Raw genomic sequence first — 20,867 nt, 5'->3', positions numbered from 1 at the left:
GGGAGCGGAGCGGGGCTGGGTGGCACTCCCTTCCCGCCCCCCATGGGGCCTGGCCTGGGCCCCATCACGCCCCCCCCCCCCAAACACTCCTCCATGCCCCAATAGGTGGGCGCACCCCACAGTTTGGAGACTTCTGTTTTACACTGTTGTGGAAAAGAGCACATGTTTCTTGGCAGTTCTTACAACTTTTGTTTAAAACTTTTTATTTTATCATTATTAACATACTTAAACTTTCTGTAGAAATATTAAGAAATCTTACTCCTAACCTGGATTTTTATATTATCGTTATCTGTGTGTATTTTGTTTAAATCCCCAAAATGGTAACCACACATTATAAAATCTTGATCCTAAAATAAGGCTATCTGTCATTTTTTCTATTGAAAGGATATCCTGAACTTTGTTTCTCCATGTCACTAGTGCTAGGAGGTCTCTCCATTTCCAACAATGCCTTATTAAACATCTGGCTATTAGTTGTAAGTGCCTTATCAAAACTTTGAAAGCTGACTGACTAAGTGGCCATCAGACACACAAGTAACTTTTTGCACCTAGCTTTGACATGATTTGAAGGGAAGTAAAACCTAGTTTAGATTATGTTGTTTATAATCATGACAGTAATATGGGGGTGTTATGATGGAGAGTTATATAAAAAGAAATTGAAAGTTCTCAAAGCTACTGTAATTCAACCTCCTTGTTTATATAAGTTATTCTGTATACAATCTGTCTTCTTATATGGCTCCATCACTCCCATACCCAGGCAACTATAAGGCACTCAAGAATGTACAGCTGTGAACCGCAGTTGTGTTTCTTGGCCAGTTAAAAGTCTTTGGTCTCATCCTGTATCATGTGCCCCAGCTCTGGGACAAACTTTTCAAACGTGGATATAGATGCTGAGTGCCTCAGTTTTTTGGGGGCCTAACTTGAGACTCCTTAAAGGCACCTGATTCTCAGGAAGTGCTGAGAAACCACCCTTGGAAAATCCAGACCCCTTTAAAGTGTCTTAAGTTGGGCACCCAAAAGCATTAGTCACTTTTGAAAATCTTGGCCTTGGACTAAATTGCACCATTTAGGAGGGCCTTGGGCTGGAAAGCAGTGCAGAACCAGCACTGGGAATACTCATAGGGATTCTACCTCAAGGAGACTGTCACGGGGTCACTCACCACCCTGTGCCTCCTGCTGGGCATTTTGGGAATTAGTTCAGTCCCAGTGGGTATGCCCTTGGGTGGTGGTGGCTCTCCCATCCTCACCTCTGCCTGCAGACCCATTACAGCACCTTTCTCTCGGTGTCTGCTTCGTGGCACAGCCCTCCAGCTGTGTCACCATCCGGTTCCCCCCCTTCCAGGGGACTCCTCCACCAAGAGTCCAGCCACTCCTTGCATCGGCTTGGCAGTCCACAGCCAGGCCGCTCCTTCAGCGGCTAGTGGGGGGTGGGGCCACCCAAGCCCACCCACTACTCTGGGCCCCTGCTCAGGGCTCCTGTAAACAGCAGCTTCCTGCTGCCTCTTCTTTCCAGCTCACTGTCTCTATTCCCTGGGCCACTTCCATGCAGCCTTAGTTCCTTCTGCTCCTGCCTCTGGCTCCAGCTCCTTTGCTCTCTTCCCAGGGCCTCAAGCCTGCAAGTCCTGGCAGCCCATCAGGAGCTCTCCCAAGCTCCCGCAGTCCCTGCTAGCACCTGCCTTTCCCCAGGTGCTGGTCCCTCTGTAGGCCTCTAGGAAGCCAGTCTTCTCTCTAGGGCTCCCTGCAGCAAAATAACTCTCTCTGTTTTGCAGCTTCCTTTTATATGGGCCGACTGGGCCCCGATTGGCTAGTCCAGCCCCCGCCCTAATTGCCTGCAGCCCCCACCCTAATTGACTGTTTCCCCTGCAGCCCCTCCCTAGGATGGTTTTAGCCAGGGCGGGCCAGGCGCCCCATCACAGAGACACAGTCCCCTTCCATGCTTCCTGTCATATATAGGAGGTGTGCCCCATTGTCTGGGCATAGGGAGGGAGGATAGCCGCTGATCTACTTTGTCCGCTCCCCGTTGGTACAAAATGTTCCCGCGATAGGTGTTGTGGGAGCTGTACCTGCAGTTTCCCAAGCGTAGGGGCTGCAGTTGTCCTTGGCCCTTTTTCAGGCACAGAAAGTGCAGGAGTGCAATTGTGCTCTGGCCTGCCTGTGCATCCACCGCAAGGGCCTGGGACAGTCTGGCCTTTTGCCATTGCAGCCCAGTAAGAAGTACCTTGTCATTCATTATTGTATAGTTTTGATATGATAATGATACTGTTTTATGATATACATAAGTGAAGATCAGTTCTGGTTTTGTTTTGCTTTTTTGCAGGAAGCTTTTAGCATTTTGGACACAGGAATTCTTGAAAAGTTTTTGAAAACAGCTGAACAATTGAAAAATATTTCACCAGCTCATGAAAAGTTGGCAGTGGAGGAAAGATGCAAAGATGTTCGTGAAAGATGGGAGGTGAGAAAATATACATAAGAAAAAGCAACTCATTCTCTTATCAGACCTGGTCTCTTGAAAAACAAATTTTTGTTACAGAATAGAGGTTTTTATTTGCTTTGTAGCCCGTTGTCACCCCATGACCATCACACTGAGAGTGCTTTCTGTACGTTGCAGGTAGTTCATCGTGAAATCATATCATGTATTCAGTTCATAATGGAAATTGAAATAGGGAAATTTAATGCAACTTTTTCAAAACTCAGTAAGCAAATAAATAAAGAGAAGAAACTCCTTAGCGTCGGTAAAACCAAGGGACTTATAAAAGAACACGAGGTACTGTATAAAAATGCTGTCCTCAACTTCTCTGCTTGGTGACTGTATTGTATATCCTTCTGCATTTTATCATTTAATTTTCTTTCTAACTTCAGACTGTTCCACTATTGCAGGAAGCAGGCTTTCAAAGAGTCACCTCCTTGCCAGTAGGGTGCTAAATTTTTTCAGTTTATACCTTACTTTATAATCATCTCCTACAGGTGGTATCAGGGTTCCCTCCCCAATCTGAACTCTGGGGTACAGATGTGGGGACCTGCATGAAAGACTCTCTAAGCTTATTTCTACCAGCTTAGGTTAAAAACTTCCCCAAGGCACAAATCTTTCCTTGTCCTTGGATGGGTACTACTGCCACCACCAAGTGAATTAGACAAAGATTCAGGAAAAGGACCACTTCGAGTTCCTGTTTCCCTAAAATATCCCCCCACCACTTCTTTCCCCATTGGTCCTTCTGGTCAGGTGCCAAGTAGGTTAAGTGAATCTATTAACCCCTTACAGGTAAAAGGATTCTGTACCTCTTGCCAAGAGGGATTTTATATTACTGCATACATAAAGGTTGTTACCCTTCCCTTTATATTTATGACAGGCGGTTTTATTTTTAATCCTTAATTACTCAAAATGTAATAATTAAAAAAACCAAACTTGACGTGCACTGTAGCTCCCATTCAATGTAGTAGTTGCATGGCTAAGGTCCTATGCATAGAGCTGACTCTGCCCACAATGGTTGTACGGAAGCCCCAGTTTAACTCCTTGTTTGTGTTTCACACAACCTAGTCTCATGACTTTAAGTGGTGTTTTATTAGTTGATAGGCCTGTGCTAGTCCTCCGCCCAGGGGTAAATTTCACACATTGTGTAAGAAACTTTGGTTTACATTTTACATTTTTACTCATGTCTTTCTCAGTCATCTCTTCTTTAATTTTCTTTTCACCTTTGTTTTCAAAGTGGTTTGAGAGCCTCAGTTGAAAGTGCATTTACGTGACAAAAGAACGCTAAATATAACAATGTATGAAAATAACCACATTGTTATAATTTATCATGTGTTTGTTTCTTCATTTAGGCTTTTTTTTCTCCTGAAGGCAACCTCGGGGAACTAAACAACTGCCTACAAGTTCTTAAAGCAATGTGTGAAAGACTGGCTGCAGAAGAAACTCACCTGGAAACAAAGACACTAATTGCAGAGTGTGAACAAAAGCAAGAAGAACTTCAAAAATGTGCAGCAGATGCTTATGTAACTCTGCTGTCCCATGTTGGAAGTGGTCAGGCATCTAAACAAGGGTGAGTATTTTGTGGCACAATGTATCATAGCTTCATAAAACTAAGACATCTAGATCATCCTCCTGCTGTTGGAGAATTGTAACCAGGAGTATATTTTCTCGTGTAATTGTTCTTTTAAAATATTTTAATGAACTAGTCTATGTCCTGTTAGATTAATCTTTGGAGGAGTTGCAGTGTTTTTTTTTTTGTCTTGTGATATATACTTTATGATTGCAATGTTTTTTCTTTGTATTCACTAGTTGTTGCTGTTGTTGTTAAGCTGAAATTTCTTTTAAATCTTAGGGGCTCTATACTTGCTCCTGAGAATGGAGAAAAGGAAGCATCTTCCCAATCAGTTGATATACTTTCAACTCAGGAGGTATGGAATTCAGATCATAGACTCATCGGGTTAGAAGGGACTGCAAGGGTCATCTGGTCTTCCCCCCTGCCAAGACACAGGATTTGTTGTGTTTAACCCACCCAAGACAGATGGCTAAAGACATGCCATTATCAAACACTGGTTTATCTAGAGTGGATCATGGGCAAATGGAGAGCAGTTATTATGTCTGTCTATATCACAGTGGAACTCAAGCACTCCAGTCAAAGCTCAGACCCCATTTTGCTCACAATGTACGAATTCTTATTGAAAAGACAGTCTGTGCCCCAGAGAACTTACAGTCTGTTTCCTCTCTCTGAGTGCAAAGGGCAAGCTCAAGGGCCACTTAAGTCCTCAAAATAGGACTCAAGTCCTTGTATTGCCCTTCTTGATAGGGCTGAATTTCAGCCTCTAGCACTGGAGGAAACACACCTAGAATATTACAGTCAGTAGCCAAAAGATGTGAACAAGTAGGAGGGGATATAGAGATGGAAAATGCTGGAGGGGTTCACTTCTAAGGAAATATTAAAATAAAAGAATATGTATAGCTTTATTAAATAATTGCTAAGGTAGAGGGTTACAACTATTTACTGGTAGTGGAATGCCGTAGAGGAAGAGGTCTTGTTTAGAGTGTGGTCCAAGAGGATGATAATTCATGTGACCCAAGATGTACATAGGCGGCACAGTATTCATCAGCAAGACATCCAGAAACATGCTGGTGACCTGCACAAAGAGTTCAGCTTGAGTCTCCATTGTGTTAGCACCAATGGCTGAGGATATAGAGGAAACATCTGTTAAGGTAGCTGAGGTTGCTGTATGCACCACTGTGATGAGGAAGCTCTCTCACGCTGTGCTGCAAATACTGTCCATTGTATAGTGATGGAATCTGCTGCTTTGGTGATGGCTCAAATGTCATGTGCATAGTCCATGGAAAGAGGTGTATTTTATAATTTTACTTAAGATTCACTTAAAATAGATTATTATGTTCATAAATTGAGTTTCTTCTCTCAGAAACTGGGTGTGTTTCGCATGAAGAAGTGATTGTTTCTTTTTGCAGTGTATGTATGTCTTCTGATCTTTGTAGAATGCATAAATATAAGGTAATGTAGTTATCAACGTAATTGATTTTTACATTTGATTAGGCATCAGGACCAGTTTCAGATGTAATTTTGGAATCAGACATGAAACAACAGAACGGTGAAAGCTGTACAAAGAAGTTTGAGAAAGACACTGATTTGCCCTTAGAGGCTTTATTAGAGAGGTAATTTTTAAATGGCAAAATATGCACATTTAGAGATAATACTAGACTAAAAAGTTACAAGTAAATTGGAAATTTCATATATCTGGACTATTTTTGCTATTCTGAATTCTGTTCTCTACTTATTCTTCTAAATTTTGTTTTATCTATTTATCTTACTAAACAGTCACTCACAGTAGTATCTAAATGTAAATTAGATCTCTGTAACAAGGAAACTAGTGGATTTAGTGATTTTTCTGCTTTTCTGTCTTCCTTGGTTAGAGGAAGCTTTGCTTTTGGGTGTGTGTATGTGCCTGAATATGATGAAGCCAAACATTCTGGGCCAAATTTTCAGAAATTTGTTATTTTTTACACAAAAAAACCCATATTTGAGCCTGAAATTAGACATTTGCACACACAAATAAGGTACCTAAGTGAGCAATTACTCCATTTTAAACACAAATGCTTATTCATGTAAAATTTGGAATTTAGGTAAAAAAACCAATTACATGAGCAAATTGCTGAACTTACTTTAATTGCCATTACTTCAATGGCAATTAAAGTAATTATTCAGCAAGTCACAACCCCAATTATTTTTCCTTTCCTGTCTTCCGTTAAAGTAAAGTTGATACTGTCTAAGAACTATTGCATCTTTTCCTAGCTTTGATACACAGAGGAGTAATGTCGAACTTCATTTACAAAGAATCAGAGATGAAGTAGAGTCTCCTTTTACTGATGAAATAAAAGACACCTTATGCCTTCAAAATAAGCTGCTAGATCTACAGGTAAATATCGATCATTTTGAAGAATATGTTGCTTGTCTACAATTTGTATGATATGTTAGCAAGAGGGGTTAAATTACTCTCTTTTGAGGCCCTTTCTTTCAAGTACTGAGCATACTGTTGAGGGGTAATACCCGTCCCAACTGCCATTGGCTTCAGTGAGAGTTGAGGACATTCAGCAGTCATAGGAAGGCTCAGCTCTTTGCGAGATTGAGGCCTTACATGGCAGTGGAGTTGTGCCGGTGTAGCTGAGAGGAGAGTTTGGACCATTGTGTGCAAAATTACTCCAGCACTATTGTAGTTTGAGAGGATCTGAAATGTTTGTAAACAATTATTATTTTGTTATGCTCTATATTTACTACACACAAAAAACTATGTTAAAAGAACAGTGAAGTTGCAAAGTCAACTGCTCCTCCATATTATACTCCTGGGGGAATTCTGCGCCAAAACATTAAAAATTCTGTGCACAATATTTTAAAATTCTGCAAAATTCTGCATATTTTATTTTTCAAAATAACGTAATATAATCACACCAGCTTCAGTTATTTTTGGTCATTTATTTCAAAATACCTGTCAGCAAGTATGTCTGTAACAATACAGACAACAAAAAAGATTCAGGAAAAGTTTTTTGACAAATAGATTCCTTACTAGGCATATTAATACAGAATTCTGAGTAATAATTTGTTTAAACTACAATACAGAACCGTATTTCCCTGACTTGGGGGAGTCAGGGGTAATGGAGGAGCTGAGGGAGAGGGAAGTAAATTTCTGGGAAGGAGCCTGGTTGTGAACTTGGAGGGTTGTTGGGTATGGGTGGGAAAAGTATGGAACAGGTTTTTGCGGGGGGCAGGGAGGGATTGTTAGGGAGCTTCCCCCATGCAGACCCTGGCTGACCCCTAGCCTCTCCCATTCAGTCAGGCACATCTGTCCCTGTCCCCATGTGTCCTGCACCCCCCCTGTCCACATGTGTCCCTCCACCCCCACTCAGACATCCACTCCCCTCCATCATGTGGTCCTGTACCCCGTCCCCCAGTCCCCATGTGTCTCTGTGCCCCCACTCAGCCAGCTCCTCTCCCTATGTGTCCCTGTACCCCTGCCCCCTTTCCCCATGTATATCTGTGCTCTCACTCAGCCACCCCCTGTCCCTATGTAGCTCTGCTCTCCCTCCCGCATCACCATGTGGCCTTGCACCTCCCTCCCTCCTTTGGCCCTGTGCCTCCACTCCCATTCAGCCCCTGCCCCAGTCTGTTCTCATCTACTAGTTCTTATGAGCCCCTGTCTGACCCCCCCACAACACCCCATAGCCTGTCTCCCCATAGGCCCTGTCTCCTGACCTGGCCTGACAGGCGCTGCAAAGAAGGCAGGTTCTTTCTTTTCCCTGGCTGGCTGGGAGCTGTTGCTCTGTGCTAGCACCACATCGCCCTCTGGTGGGCAAAAGGCAGAACTGCAGCAGCATTTGAACAGAAGCTTTTTTCTGCGCAAAAAATTAAAAGTATGCGTGGCTCATTAATTATGTGCGCGCGCAGTAGCGCAGAATTCCTCCAGAAGTAATATTACTCTTCCTCTGTGATGCCTGGGCCCTAAAATCGGGCCACTAAGAGCACAGGAGAGTTTCCTTGCTCTCAGTTCCACTTGGCGCCACACTTGCCCCTGGCAACCAGGAGGAACAATTGCAGGAAAAATCCTGTTCAGCCCCTGCACCCTGGGCTGGAGCATTTTCAGTCACTCTCTGAGCATGGCACATGCACAGTCCAGTCACATGTAGGAGCTGTGAGGTGTGAAGCATACTCACTGCAGACACAATCTTCAGAGAATTTAGGTGCTGAACTCTAACAAGTTTCTACTGAGTATGTGCAAACCAAGCTAGTTCAAAGGATTATAAATTGGCCAAATTTGGGTGAATTTTCAAAGGGAAGGTAAAAGGCACATCTGACCCTCCTGTAAAATTTCAAATCCTCGTTACAAAGCATGGAGGCACTGGAGCTTCTGAGTGAAAAGGGGGGAAGAATTTTTGTAAACATGGGTAAAACTATGTAATTTTTTCTCTAATCTTGTTCTGAAAAATGGCTGAAACTTAAAAAAAAAAAAAAACAAACAACAAAAAAGCCTGAGGCACCTGACATGGAAAATTCACGATATGTGGTGCTTCCAGCTCTGTCTATAATAATGCATCTAAAGGTAATTTTCAAAATTGACCAGTTTTTTTCCACAATACGATGCCTTTGAATGAATTAAATGTATGTATCTTCTTTTAGGTCATAGAGAGTGAAGCTAATTCTTGTTGGACACAGTTTGAAATTATTGCGTCTAAGTTAGAAAATCTTATGGATGACACAGAGAAGCCTGTTATCTCTGAAACACAAAACAGACTTAACAGAGAGTGGAGTGAACTTCAGATTATTCTAAATGCCAGGTATAAAATATCATTGTACTTTGTGTTACTTGAGAAATAGTATATCATCATACAATTAAAGAATGTATTGTATAGTATATATTTTGCATTGTAAGGCATAGTTAGGATTATATGTTCAAACCCTGGCATTTTCCAATTTAAACGTACAAACTTAACATGATCTTAATATATTGTTATGGAGTATTATATGCTATATATTAGCGGTTCTCAAACTGTTGGTCGGGACCCCAAAGAGGGTCACAGCCTCATTTTAATGGGGTCGCTAGGGCCAGCATTAGACTTGCTGGGACCCAGGGCTGAAGCTGAAGCCTGAGCTCCACCTCCACCTTGGGCAATGGGGCTTGGACTGCAGCCCCCTCTCCCTCCACCTGGAGTGACAGGGCTTGATCTGTGGCCCCCTTTCCCCTCACCCAGGGCAGGAGGCCTTGGGCTCTGACCTCCCCTCCCAGGGGTCATGTAGTAACTTTATTGTCAGAAGCGGGGTCGTGGTGCAATGAAGTTTGAGAAACCCTGCTATATATGCTACATATAATATACCATAGACAATTAGAGATACTTACACTAAGAACCATAATAAACAAATCTCTGTCTTATAAGAACATAAGAACTGACATACTTGTCAGACCAAAGCTCCATCTAGCCCAGTATCCTCTCTTTCGACAGTGGCCAATGCCAGGTGCCCCAGAGGGAATGAACAGAGCAGGTAATCACCAAGTGATCCATCCCATCACCCATTCCCAGGTTTTGGCAAACAGAGGCTGTCCATCCTGGCTAATAGCCATTGATGGACATATCCTCCATGAACTTACCTAGTTGTGTTTTGAACCCTGTTATAGATTTGACCTTCACTACATCCTCTGGCAAGGAGTTCCACAGGTTGACTATGTGTTGTGTGAAAAAATACTTCTACTTTATAAGATCACTTTATAGTATCCCCAAGTTTTCTAGTACGTTTTTTTTCAACCTTTGAATTAAAATCTTTGGAATTGGGGCTGTTCCTATTTAAATCTATGGTAAAACTTCTGTTGACATGAGTGAATTGCTCCCAAAGTCTATTAGCTAATTTTTGGTTTACAGTAAAATTGTGCTTTTGCCCTGAAATATGTGCAGGATCTTTTCTTGCCAGCTTCTCCTGTTCATGTTTATTTACCTTTCTTTTAGAATGAAGCCTTTAAAGATTGCTTTGGAAGTTGTTTCACCGATAGAAAATGAATTCATTCTTCTATGTGACTCAGACAAGCAATGCCACAAAAAGGACATTCAGCAATTTACTCTGACAAATATTGATCTCATTTATGGAGAACTGAAGGTAAGGAAAAACACAGAGCCCACATCTCAGTTTTCAAATGTGAGTACTAGGTGAAACTTCGCAAAAAATATGCATTTGTACATGCAAGAGCTGGATAACTGCATGGGACTTCTCACTCAGGGATTTGGGAATCGCTTCCAGTAGTCTGAGTGTTTTTTGACCCTTCTGACCTTTAACAGCATGCTGCCCTCTTCTCTCTTAATAACATTACAATACACCAGTCGTACCCAAGTGTACACCAATGGTACCCATACAAAATGGAGTCACAAATAGTCCTTGCTCATAACTCTCTTTTTCTCCTCCAAAATGGCATTGGTCCCAATCTAGCTGTTTAGTGTCAGGTTTTCTGAGTTGAGGAAGCGCCTGCTGCTGCAAGCATGATCAGTAGCCTTTTCTGTGGGTCTTACCATCTGAAACCAGCTCCCCAAAGATTCTTAGAGTCAACTACTAGGTGGTGTAATTCAGATTGCAGAATATTTCAGTAGACTATTATTACAACCCTGAGAACTTCCCCCTGCTGAACACGCACCAGGCTGCAGTATCATGGGGGAGGGATAGCTCAGTGGTTTGAGCATTGGCCTGCTAAACCCAGGGTTGTGAGTTCAATCCTTGAGAGGGCCATTTAGGGATTTGTGGCATAAATTGGGGATTGGTCCTGCTTTGAGCAGGGGGTTGGACTAGATGACCTCCTGAGGTCCCTTCCAATCCTGATATTCTATGATTCTATGATCATGGTTCCCACATGGTCTCTGCTTCCTAAGGCTAAGCAGAGTTTAGATACTGTCTCTCTGGCACTGGACTTCTGGGCACACACTCTGGGTGCAGACCCTATGTCTGACCCCCTTCTTGGCAGTGGAGACCATACAGTCCAATTGCCTAGGGTCAATTACTCCAGTTGTCTCAAGCTCTCGCGGTAGCTGCTGCATGCCCCCAGAGGTCTACCAAAGCTGTGGACCCTCTGTTTTACTGTTTTATTCTTGAGGAAGTGCATGATACTGTAACCAAGTAACAGACTCTGCAGTGGGATTTCTCAGCACACCCACATTTTACTTTTAGAGAAACTATAAGACTCCCCGTATAGGGTTGCCAACTTCGTAATGTATAAAAACTGGACACTCCAGCAGGAGTGACAGAACTGTCCCTGCCTCGCCCCTTTCCTCTGAAGACCTGCTCCTGCCCTGCCTTGTCTCCCCAGACCCCACCCCTGCCCTGCCTCTTCCCCTGAGGTCCCATCCCCGTTCACTCCTCTTTCCCCTTCCCCCTGTCGATCGCTGCTCTTTCCCTCTCCCCCCTCTCCCTGTGTGGGTTGGGAGGGACTCACCCGCAGAGCTTGCAGTGCAACTGGGAGCCAATCACAAGTAAAGCTTTTTTTTTTTTGAGCTGATTGGCTGGGCCCGGGGCCTGGCCACACTGTCCGACTGGAAATTAAAAAAAAAAAAGCAGCAGCCCCTCCCGGAGAAGCCCAAAACCAAACAACAAGCTACTTAAAAGACCCAGAAAAACGCAAAACCAAGCAGCAAGTGACTTGAAGAAATCATAAGCCAACTCTGCTTAAAACAAGCTGAAATTGTCTTGTTTTAAGCGGACTGGGACACAGGGTTTTGATCAGTCCTGTCAGGATCCCAAGATCCTCCTGTTCTCCTCCTCCTGACCAGTTTGCCTTCTTGTTCTGGTCCATGAGAGAAAGCTACCAAGAGAAAACATTTGTCCTGTTATATCTTTCCAGTCCCCTCTATCATGTGACCCTGATCATCCTCAAAGCCCCCCTCTGAAGTCCCGTATCAGGTGATCAGTTGCTTGATTTATTGCCCACCTGAAGTCCAAACTGGAAAAACTGGTTATGTGCAGCTTGGCCACCCTATTTAACATACCTGTTGCATTACCAGGGCAAAGTCATTCAGTGTTAATGACTTTTTTGATTGTCCTGTAGCAGCTTCCGGACAGGATATGTGATACATAATGGGGTCTCTGTCAGCAAATGGCTGATTCAATACACACTGAGGCATAGTGAGTTTATAAATCAATTAGAAGTCATGGGTTTTACACAGACAGATTTTCCCGAACTGTCACAAATATAGAGTGTTTGTGACACTTCTCAGGAGTACTGGGTTGTGAGGCACCTCATCACCATCCACCATGAGTGTGAGGAACTCTTGTCTATGCCTGCTGTGGATCAGCTTCTTGAAACTACCAGCCTCTGGCAACACAAGCAGTGCCTGCCAGGCATCTGCTGGCCATACTCTCTCTCTCCAGGTTAGCAATAGGCACACACCATCCACTGAGTCCTCCCAGCGTCCCCGTGGAATGCCCAACCCCTCTTCCAAACACAGAGATTCGCTACTCCCAAAGAAACAGTACACACCAGCTTGCACAATTCAACTCAGGATCACCACTCCTCTTAACACACGGCACACACACACATATGTATTAGGGAGAGAAAAAAACGAGGATAAGTTTATTACCAAAGAACAAAGATTCAAATGATAGAGAATGAGAATATTGGAACTGGATGCATGAGAAGCAAAATCATAACATGCTTTCTAGAGCAGTGGTTCTCAAACTTTTTTTTTCGCAGACCAGTTGAAAATTGCTGAGGGTCTCGGAGGACCACTTAATGATCTTTCCAAATATTGTTTGCACCGTTAGCTAACTATTGTAAAGCGTTTTGGATAAAAGCGCTATATAAAAAAAACTTAATAACAATGATTGTTTTGGTCTGCAAATAAAAGCACGCAACTCATATTTTAATATCAGTAGTCTTACCTTTCTAATGCGATGGGTGTGCCCTCTCTCCCCTGCCATGGCAGCCCCCGAGCTGGGGCTGGGAAGGAGCAGGTTCTCTCCCTCTCTCCCCCGCTGGGCAGCCCCCGAGCTGGGGCTGGGAAGGAGGGGGGTCTCTCCCTCTCTTCCCCACCATGGCAGCCCCCATCTGGGGCTGGGAAGAAGTGGGGGGTCTCTCCCCCACCACAGAGCTGAGGCTGGAAAGGAGGGCCGTCTCTCCCCGGCAGCCGCAGCCCTGGAGTTGGGGAAAGTGACCTCTTTCTCTGGCTGCCGCAGCCCTGGACATCCCCAATTCCCCCCATCCCCTCTTCTCACCCCACTCTCCCCTCCCATCCCCCCCTCTAATCCCCCCAAGGCCACCACCTCACCTTACGTGTGCATCTTCTCCAGGGTCCAGGCACCTAATTAGTGGAGCCACACCTGCACGGCTCCACTAATTAGGTGGGTGGCCCTTTATTCTCTTGTGTGCCGCCGCCCAGGCGTGCACCTTAAAGGAAATTATCTGTGGACCACCTGAATGGAGCTCACGGACCACTGGTGGTCCATAGGCCACAGTTTGAGAACCTCTGTTCTAGAGCCTACACTTTACTAACAAGGCATTCCCCAATCTCCTGCAAGATAGCTTCCCCAAGTCCTCTTCCCAGCGTTTTACACTAGGTTGACTGAAATCCCTTCTTGTAAGATCAAGCCCACTGGTGGCTTGTCCTTACAAACTGACGGTTCCAAGGGGAACCAACTGAGGGAACCAAGGGGGAGTTCATCTGCACCCCGGATATAGTTTCAAATGTTCATAATCTTACTCCTAAACAGGATTATCCCTGCTGCTTTTGTTTTTTGCTGCAACCTCTGCTGCCTATTGATTAGTATTTTGCTCAGACTGTGAATGGGCATTCATTGGAAACCATACAATACTTAATTTGCACATGACCAGTGAGCGCGAGATAAGCATCTCTTCCCCCCACCTTCCAGGAGTATGTAGATTACCGGTTGGTGACCTGGCTTAATTCACAGACCTAGAGAACATAATTTTTAGTATATGTGCACAACTGCTCACATATTTTCCATACAAACACCTTGGAATGATTATGATGACCAGTGTAAAAAGAAAAGGAGTACATGTGGCACCTTAGATACTAACCAATTTATTTGAGCATGAGCTTTCGTGAGCTACAGCTCACTTCATCGGATGCATACTGTGGATACAGGCTTTCATTAGACACCTTACATGACATTCTATGGTGGAGAAGTATGTAGATATCAGACCCAGGGGATTCCTGTAACCCTGTGCCATCTGCCAGTTGGCATCAAGAGATCCTTGGGTCACAGTGTTATTTCTGAAGAAGCAAGAGGTCTTATGTATATGTTTGTTCTCTGTTAAGATTTAGGGTATATTTAATGAAAAGACCAAACAGCAAAACCCTAAAGAAATTCTTCTTCATGCTGTTAATGTTGTCAGATTTATTTTGGGTCAGTCTCATTTTTTTACAGCCATATGTTTTGCTTAGAATATGAGATACAATTTCTCTTTCACTTTGCTAACCCTGCTGTGGTTCTCTCAATTTCAGAAGGTCCAGAGCTGTATAGTAAATCAGATTGAATTATGCAGACAACTGGAAAACCTAGACTGCTCAACAGGAGATGAATTTAACCTAATAGATTTGCAAGCAGCATGCGAGATTATGCTTAAATATAAAAGGCAGTTTGAAGAAATGAATCATAAAATGCAGGTCAGCGAAACGGTCCTCAAGGAACTGGAAGCTTTTTTGGCCTCATTGAGAAGAGTTAAGCTTTCTATTGAGCATGCAACAGACTCTTCAGTTTCTGACAAACCTGAGGTGCAAGGAAACACATCAAAAGAAGCTGTGCAGGAAGAAGTTTCTCTCATGAAAGAAAAGGCTAAATGTTTGGATGAGCACTTGCAGATGGTTGATATCTACTTGGAAGATGCTGAATGTGGGGGAAAGACTTGCTGTGAAAAACTAATTGCGGCTTTATCTGAAAAGGCAAACAAGGCTTTTGTCCATCTAAGTAAGCAGGAGCTCATCCAAGAAAATGAGTTACAGGAGATTTTTTCCACAAGAAATAATGAACTCTTAAAAAATATTCAAGATCTACATGATAAGATTAATAAAATAGGCTTGAAGGACCCAACAATTCCTGCTGTTCAACAAAGGTGAGTGTGTTTATTATAGCTTTTTTAGATCCTCACTTAATAATTTCAGTAAGTTCTGTTGGTCTCGTCTCTGTCTCCAATCCAGCAAAGCACATAAACGTGTGTAACTTTAAGCATCAGCATAGTCCCATTGAAGTCAACTGATTGTCATGTTGGATCAGAGACTGCATTGTTTGAAAAGCCTTCTCCGTGATATTGTTTCTTTAACCCCATGCTACTACCCTTTGTATGCTTGAGGGAGTTGGGAGGGTTGAGTCATTAGTTACAGTGACCACCTGTGGTGGCAGTGAGGTTGCCATTTACAAATGCTGCCAAGTAGCGTTATACAAAATATTGCTCAATGGTGATACATACATTGTAGAAACTTTGTGTGTCAAAAGTCAGTGCATATCACACACGGCAAACTGAGAATTTTTTCTAAAATGATCTGCATATCCTCCTGTTAATTTACGGCATTTATATATTTGAGGTGGGTCTCTGCTCCCCTTCAGGAAAATTCATTTACCATTTATCAGACAGGGATTTGATACATTTTGATCAATACTAATTTATATCCATTGCTTTATTCATGAAATCCATACATTGTCACACTTTTCATTGAATAGAGCACATGAACTGAGATTTTAAATTGGCCAGAGTGACACTTAGTAGTTGAAGGCACTGTAATTAGCTACATTAATATAGAACCTATTGGCCTGTGAAATTTTGGATTAGATCCTCAGATGGTGTAAGTTGTTACAGCTCCACTGAAGAACTGTGCCAGATTACACCAGCTAGGGATCTGGCCTTTCTACAATTAAAGTTAAGACCAGCTTTCTGTTTAAATGTAACAGCCGTGTTAGTCTGTATTCGCAAAAAGAAAAGGAGTACTTGTGGCACCTTAGCGACTAACCAATTTATTTGAGCATAAGCTTTCATGAGCTACAGCTCACAGTGAGCTGTAGCTCACGAAAGCTTATGCTCAAATAAATTGGTTAGTCGCTAAGGTGCCACAAGTACTCCTTTTCTTTTTTCTGTTTAAAGCTTGACTTTTCTAAGTGTTCTGAAATCTACAGGCTAACTTGGATTGCCTTGAAATTTGGAGTGCCTCAGGGGTCACCGGTGCTACGCATAAGCAGACTGGGTCTATGTCTACACTACAGCCTATGTTGGGAAAACTTAAGTCTCTCAGGGGTGTGAATATTCCACCGCACTGAGTGACATATGTTACACCGACATAAGTTATGCCACTTGCAGAGGTGGGTTTTTTTATGCCGTTGGGAGGGCTCTCTTCCATCGGCATAGAGTGTCTTCACCAGACGTGCTGCAGTGGTGCAGTTGTATCAGTACAACTGTGCCACTGCAGCTCTGAACATGTAGACCTAAGCAATTGCTTAGGACCCCGAATGGGTCAAAGGGCCCCCCTATTAATTATTAGTATGTGTTGGGGGGAGGGCAAAATATTCCTGCTTAGGGTCTCCATTGGATTAGCACCAGTACTTCACGGGGTACTGCTAGTGACCCAAATTTGGGGCCATTTCACCAAGGGGGTCCTGAGATACAGCTCCCAGAAAAAACATCTTTTTTTAAAGTTGAGAGGTTCTTGCAAAGCTATTTTGGGTCACAGATAGAGATCAAACAAGGGCTCTGATCATTGCTCAAGGATTTCCAGTGCTCAAGGGTCACCCCAACAGAGGGCATGCCACCCACCCGCCTTTTGTGGGAAATCAAATTAAAAGGTTATTTCAAAAAAGATTTTGCTTCTCCAGTTTGGCTTGTCATAAGCATCCTGCATCAATTTTTATGTCAAATTGATGATATTGAGCATGCGGGGACAGAGGAATTACCAGGATTGTTAGCCTGCAAAGTTTCACACTAGCTGCAGACCTCAAGGGCATGAGCAGTAGTCCTGACTCACCTAGCTAGCATCAGTTGGAGTCCCACCTTGGTTGGAAGGCTATTGCTGAAATCTGTCACTGCTGGAGGATGGGGGAATGTAATCAAAGTAACTTTTTTTTTTAAAATTTAGATATGCAAATGATTGCTGACGGAGAGGGGCATTTTAGGGGTAGAAGAGTGGGGAAAATAGGGGCAATAGCGGGTTGGAGCTGCATCAAGTGGATAGGGATAAATGAGGATGGGTGGTATGGAAGGTGAGAGGGATTGTGGGGCTCAGGTGAAGGGAAGGGGAGCAATACTGGGAAGAGGACATGGGTTGAGTGGCAGAGGACCTGGGGGACAACAGTGCAGGCATGCCGGTCAGCCCGAGATTCTCCCCTGCTGTGTGTACATCAGAATCTGTGTGTGTGTGTGTGTGTGTGGAGTCTGAGCCCCTCTCCTTACTCCCCCAGGTGAGCTGGAATCTGGGGGTCCCTGTCTGAGCCCCACTCTCTGTCCCCCTGTGAGTGGGCCAGTATCTGGGACCCCTGCCTATCTGTGATGCTCTGGCCACCATCCCTGCTTTCCTCATATTAAAGCTTGCTTTTCCAGGGGTGTCTGAGCTCCTCTCCTGCCCCACCTGTGGGAGCTGGGGTTTCCTGCCCCCAGGGATGTCTGAACCCTCTCCCCCCATGTGAGTGCCAGGATCTGGGGGCCCAGTGGCCCTCGGGGGGATCTAAGCCCCTCTCCCTGCTCCCCACATGTGAGCTGGGGTCTGGGATTCTCTGCCCTCCAGTGATGTCTGAGCCCCACTCTCTTCCCCCATGTGTGTGCTAGAATCTGAGGCCCCCTGCCCATCTATGGAGGTCTGACCCTCACCCCCTCACTCCACCCATGTGATCCAGGTGCTGGGATGGGGATTTGCTTTTCTGGGGGTTCTGAGCCCCTCTCCCTACCCATTCTATGTGATCTGTGAGTCTCGGCCCTCACTGGTGGTGTCTGAACCCCACTTCATGCCCCCCATGTGTGTGCCAGGATCTGGGGGCTCCTGCCCATTTATTGGAGTCTGACGTCCCCTTCTTTGCCTCCCCTCATGTGAGCCAGGTTCTGGAGGGGTCTTGCCTTTCTGGGGTGGGGGTGAGCTCCACTCCCTAACCCCTTCATGTATTCTGGGGGTGTGGAGAAGGAGAGAGACACACCAGTCTTCTCTCACATGCTTAAAGTTACTGTAACAACCATGTAATAAAACTGTTCAAGTTTTGGGACATAGCCCATGGGTGAGATTTCTCTCACCAGCCCTGTTAGTAACTACATATGGCTAACATCTCAAAGCATGACCATTATCTCCATTCCACGATAACAAAATGTACAGGAGTGGGAGGAGCACTGAAGAATCACATATCAATTGTGTGTCCTCATGGAGAGACAGGACTATTCCTAGCTTTGCCACTGGCCCGTTGAGTGACTTGGGTAGGTCACTTCACTCTCTGTGTCTTGGTTTCCTGTCTGTAAAATGAGGGTAATGATGAAAAGTTTGTTGAGATCTCCTGAGGGAAAGCACTATATAAAAGCTAGGTCTTTTGGTTATTTCCTACCCACAGTAGCAAACATCAATTGGACACGTAGGTGAGACTTACAACTATCTAAATGATCACTAGCTCCTACCAACAAACATTTATCTTTCTCTTTAAAAAAGTAGGAAATTAAATGGCAAAAAACTGTTTTAATGCAGAGTTACGGTTGCCTGGTGATAGCTCATGCCCTTCAGAACGTGGAGTTCAGCATAACTCAAACGTCTGAAAACCAGAAACTGCAGAGTTAAGGTAAACAACCACACAACCTTAACTCTACCCTCTCTGAGCCATGCCCCACAACACACCACACTCACATTCTGCCTTTTCACTGTAATGGACAGAGAGTACTTGTACTTGCCCTAGGTTCAAACACTGAGCCTACACTCACCCTCAACAGACTTGCAAACTTTAACAATCACTTCATACCCTTTTGCAAACCCTCCACACTTGCACACAGAATATACCTAAACCTATACTTTTCCTTATGCATGGTTAAATCCACAGGCTGCTTTGATATTCCACCTCACTACTGACATTACCCACAGCAAGAAGCCCCAGTGCCTTGCTACTGAGACAACCTACATGATTCTGTATTGAAATGATGTAGACTGGCACATCAAGGTACACATGCACCTTTTTCCTTTGATAACAAATATGGGGGGACTCAGACTCAGTTCTCATATCAAATCACAGCTTCTCCAACATACTTCAACTTATTCTTCCACCCTCCAATACAGCTACAGCTAACACAGGGAATGCAGCTGGAGTGCATGCAGATAATTCCCAGTGGCTATTGCCAGCTCCAGTGGGGCAGAGTTAAGGTTGCATAGGCATTTATCTTAACTCTGTATTTCCTCCTTTTCAGAAGTTTGAGTTAATGCAGAACTTGACATTCTGAAAGGGCAGGAGCTATCACTGGGCAACCTTAACTCTGCATTAATAAGGTTCTTTCCCATTTAATGTTAGGTTAGTCAATGTATGCTGTTCATAATAAACTTTCAAAGAAACCTCACACTTACGTTTTGGAAAAAAACATCTATGATCTGTTTTAATATAGGGCTGTATTTTATTTCTTTTCTAATAAAGGATAAAATCATTAACTGAATTGGAACAGGAATTGGGTTGCTATGCTATTGAAATGAAATCCATACGAGAAATTGCTAACAAGTTTCTACAGACTGAAGAGACAAAAGGAGAAGAAGCAGATGAACAGTGCACAGTTACAGAAAGGTTGTGGGAGGATACAAAACTGTCACTTGCTGAATGGTAAGGGGAAAGAATGAAAATTTTAAGCAGGTCATATGAGTAGTAACATCTCTCAAAATCAAATGGAAAAAGGCCTTAAACAGAGGTACTTGAAAGTAAATAATATACTTAGAAAAAAAAGAAAACATTGCTGTCATAGGACTAGAACTAGGCAAATAATCACATTTAAAAAACATGATATTATTGCAATCCTGTAACCCTATCGTATATCAAGCTAAGTGTGGAACATGGTGAGTACTTGGATGAGGGAACTCTTAAGAAACACCTAGCTCCTGATGGAAGTGATGGTGAGTCAAGAGATGACACTTCCCTCTAAGTCTATACTGAACTAATGCTCCAGTATGAGGAAAGGGGCATTGTGCCACAGAAGGTCTGAACATTTAGATGAGATACCAGACTGAGATCCTAAACAGTAAGGATGGTATTTTCAAAGCTGCCTACAGGATTTAGATGCCACATCCGAATCACGTAGGCAGCTTTGAAAATACCACCCTAAAGGTCCCGTGTCCATTACTGTAAATTAATTCCAATGACCTGCTCAAATTTCAGTTTGCGTAAATACATTTTGTGTACTGAGTTCCTCCTGCAATTTCAGTTGGAGGTGATATTTTTAATTTCTTGCCCTAAACTGTGGTGAAATTTTGCTGTGTGCGGTTGAATAGCTGTTGGGTTTCATCCCACTGGTGGGTGAAATGATCTTCAGAGTGAAAGGTGCAATATAAATGTAAGTTATAAATATTATGTCACTTTTACCTGTGGAAGAGAGGAGAGGTTGAAGCTGTTCCTTTATACATGTATAGTAAATAATTCTGCTTTTTAATAGCCAGGAGCAGTGTGTGAGGGTGTTGGAGCTCCTGAAGCAGTATCAAAGCTGCAAAAATAGTCTGACAAGCATGATCCAGAAACAAGAGAGTGTCCTCTCACAGCAGACTTCTTACATGGGGAAAGACAATCTGCAGAGGATGATAGCAAAGGTGAGTTCTGTAGAGACCGTAGCTGGAAAGTTAAATCCATACCCGATCCTCCCAAAATTTGAGGGAGTTCAGATCTGGGCGGCTGTTCATCCCATTATAGATGTAGGCTCGA

General features: G+C 43.6%; 1 protein-coding gene across 10 annotated transcripts in view; it reads left to right on the top strand.

Moving 5' to 3' along the window:
• The window catches only part of SYNE2 (spectrin repeat containing nuclear envelope protein 2), a 261,703-nt gene that overhangs the window by 44,575 nt on the left and 196,261 nt on the right, over positions 1 to 20,867 (top strand). For all 10 annotated transcript variants that reach the window (XM_075129940.1, XM_075129946.1, XM_075129941.1 and 7 more), the window contains exons 21-31: positions 2,315 to 2,449; positions 2,606 to 2,761; positions 3,817 to 4,034; positions 4,317 to 4,392; positions 5,532 to 5,650; positions 6,288 to 6,411; positions 8,664 to 8,821; positions 9,983 to 10,130; positions 14,477 to 15,084; positions 19,602 to 19,781; positions 20,605 to 20,755. In XM_075129940.1, coding sequence (XP_074986041.1) covers positions 2,315 to 2,449; positions 2,606 to 2,761; positions 3,817 to 4,034; positions 4,317 to 4,392; positions 5,532 to 5,650; positions 6,288 to 6,411; positions 8,664 to 8,821; positions 9,983 to 10,130; positions 14,477 to 15,084; positions 19,602 to 19,781; positions 20,605 to 20,755 — 2,073 coding nt within the window. The remainder of the gene's footprint in view (positions 1 to 2,314; positions 2,450 to 2,605; positions 2,762 to 3,816; positions 4,035 to 4,316; positions 4,393 to 5,531; positions 5,651 to 6,287; positions 6,412 to 8,663; positions 8,822 to 9,982; positions 10,131 to 14,476; positions 15,085 to 19,601; positions 19,782 to 20,604; positions 20,756 to 20,867) is intronic.

Source organism: Caretta caretta, chromosome 6, assembly GCF_965140235.1.
Source record: "Caretta caretta isolate rCarCar2 chromosome 6, rCarCar1.hap1, whole genome shotgun sequence".
In the NCBI taxonomy this organism is placed as follows: Eukaryota; Metazoa; Chordata; order Testudines; family Cheloniidae; genus Caretta; species Caretta caretta.
Note: the sequence above shows the minus strand (reverse complement) of the source record. Positions and strands in the feature narration are given on the sequence as shown.